We start from the raw sequence: 1,652 nt of genomic DNA on the forward strand, positions 1-1,652 counted from the left end.
TTCATTTCAAACGGGCCGGATCCGGACCGCGGGCCGTAGTTTGCCCACGGCTGGGTTAGGGCATGTATGCAAAGGAATATTATTCAGCCTTTAAAAGGAAGGAAATTCTGCAGCATGCTAATGAGCCAAGAGTGCATTATTCTAAGTGAAATAAGCCACGTGTGAAATGACAAATATTATATGGTCCCACTTATATAAAGTAGCTAGAGTAGTCAAATTCATAGAATCAGAAATTAGAATGATGGTTGCCAGGGGCTGGAGGGAGAAGGAATTAAGGAGTTATTTGTTATTCATGGGCATAGCGTTATGTATTTTTATGGTAAATCCTGAGAGGATATTTTTTCCATTGATTTTCAGACAGAGTGGAAGGGTGAGGGGGGGAGAAGAAACAAGGATGTGAGAGAGACACATCAATTGGTTGCGTTTGTTATTCATGGGCATAGTGTTTCAGTTTGCAAAAAAACATAGTGGCGATCTGTTGCACAACAGTATGAACATACTTAACACTACAGAACGATACACTTAACAATAGTTAAGGTGGTACATTTTATGTTCCGTGTTTTTACCACAAGTTCCTAAAAAAAGAGAGGAAAAAAGTGTCCCAGAAAAATCAGCAGAAAAAAACAATGAACTCACAGTTCCATCTTTATTACTTCTAACAAACGATACTAGAATGATACTTTTGTCTCTTCCTTGGTATTTATCTACTGTGTTAACTTCAACCATCCCAACAGAAGAATGTGCCAATAAATCATTGATGATCTTTAACTGCTGCCTGTATGGTGCAATGATACCAATATCAGAGGGATTACATCCAGCCTAAACAGAAAAGGAAACAATTCAAAATTTAAACTCTTGATTTTTGTTATTTAAGTTTACTAAATTTATTTAATTAAATGTTTACTACATAATGTGCCCAATTGATGTTTATAATAGACTAGAGGCCCGGTGCACAAAAATTTGTGCACTGAAATAAATAAATAAATAAATAAAAGATAATCTATTTTTGCCCTGGCTGGGTGGCTCAGTTGGTTGGAGCATTCTCCCATACAACAAAATTGCTCGGTAGTTACAGCACTGGTCCTCAGCCCGAAGGGTGTGGGTTCGATTCCTGGTTAAGGGCTCGTACCTCTTGCAGGTTCAATGCCTGGCCCCCAGTCCATTCACCTGCAGGAGGCAACCAGTCCATGTTTCTCTTTCATATCTATTATGTTTCTTTCTCCTCCCCTGCCCATTCCTCTCTCTAAAATCAATAAAAACATATCCTCGGGTGAGGATTTAAAAAAATATTTGTTTTTTAAAATAAACTAAAATATGACAAGAAATACTTCTCCTTTTTTTCCCCCTCACCCAAGGATATGCTTCTTATGGATTTAGAGAGAAGGGGGAGAGAGAAAGAGAGAGAGGAAGAGAGAGAGAGAGAGAGAGAGAGAGAGAGAGAGAGAGAAAGAAAGATCAATGTGAGAAACCGATCAGTTGCCTCCCAAATTGCCCTGACCAGGAACCGAACCCCCAACCCAGGTATGTGCCCTGACCAGGGATCGAACCCACCACCTTTTTTTTTTTTAAATATAGTTTATTGATTTTTTTACAGAGAGGAAGGGAGAAGGATAGAAAGTTAGAAACATCGATGAGAGAGAAACATTGATCAA

The 1,652-nt window shown here is 38.8% G+C and overlaps 1 protein-coding gene across 3 annotated transcripts in view; it reads right to left on the minus strand.

Annotated features, from left to right (window-relative positions):
* The window catches only part of DNA2 (DNA replication helicase/nuclease 2), a 48,044-nt gene that overhangs the window by 11,849 nt on the left and 34,543 nt on the right, over positions 1–1,652 (minus strand). For all 3 annotated transcript variants that reach the window (XR_001364143.1, XM_005876802.2, XM_014548180.1), the window contains one exon: positions 637–819. Coding sequence is in view for 2 of the 3 variants with exons in the window: in XM_005876802.2 (XP_005876864.1) it covers positions 637–819 (183 nt within the window). In the remaining variant the exon portion in view is untranslated. The remainder of the gene's footprint in view (positions 1–636; positions 820–1,652) is intronic.

Source organism: Myotis brandtii, unplaced genomic scaffold (assembly GCF_000412655.1).
Source record: "Myotis brandtii unplaced genomic scaffold, ASM41265v1 scaffold499, whole genome shotgun sequence".
NCBI lineage: Eukaryota > Metazoa > Chordata > Mammalia > Chiroptera > Vespertilionidae > Myotis > Myotis brandtii.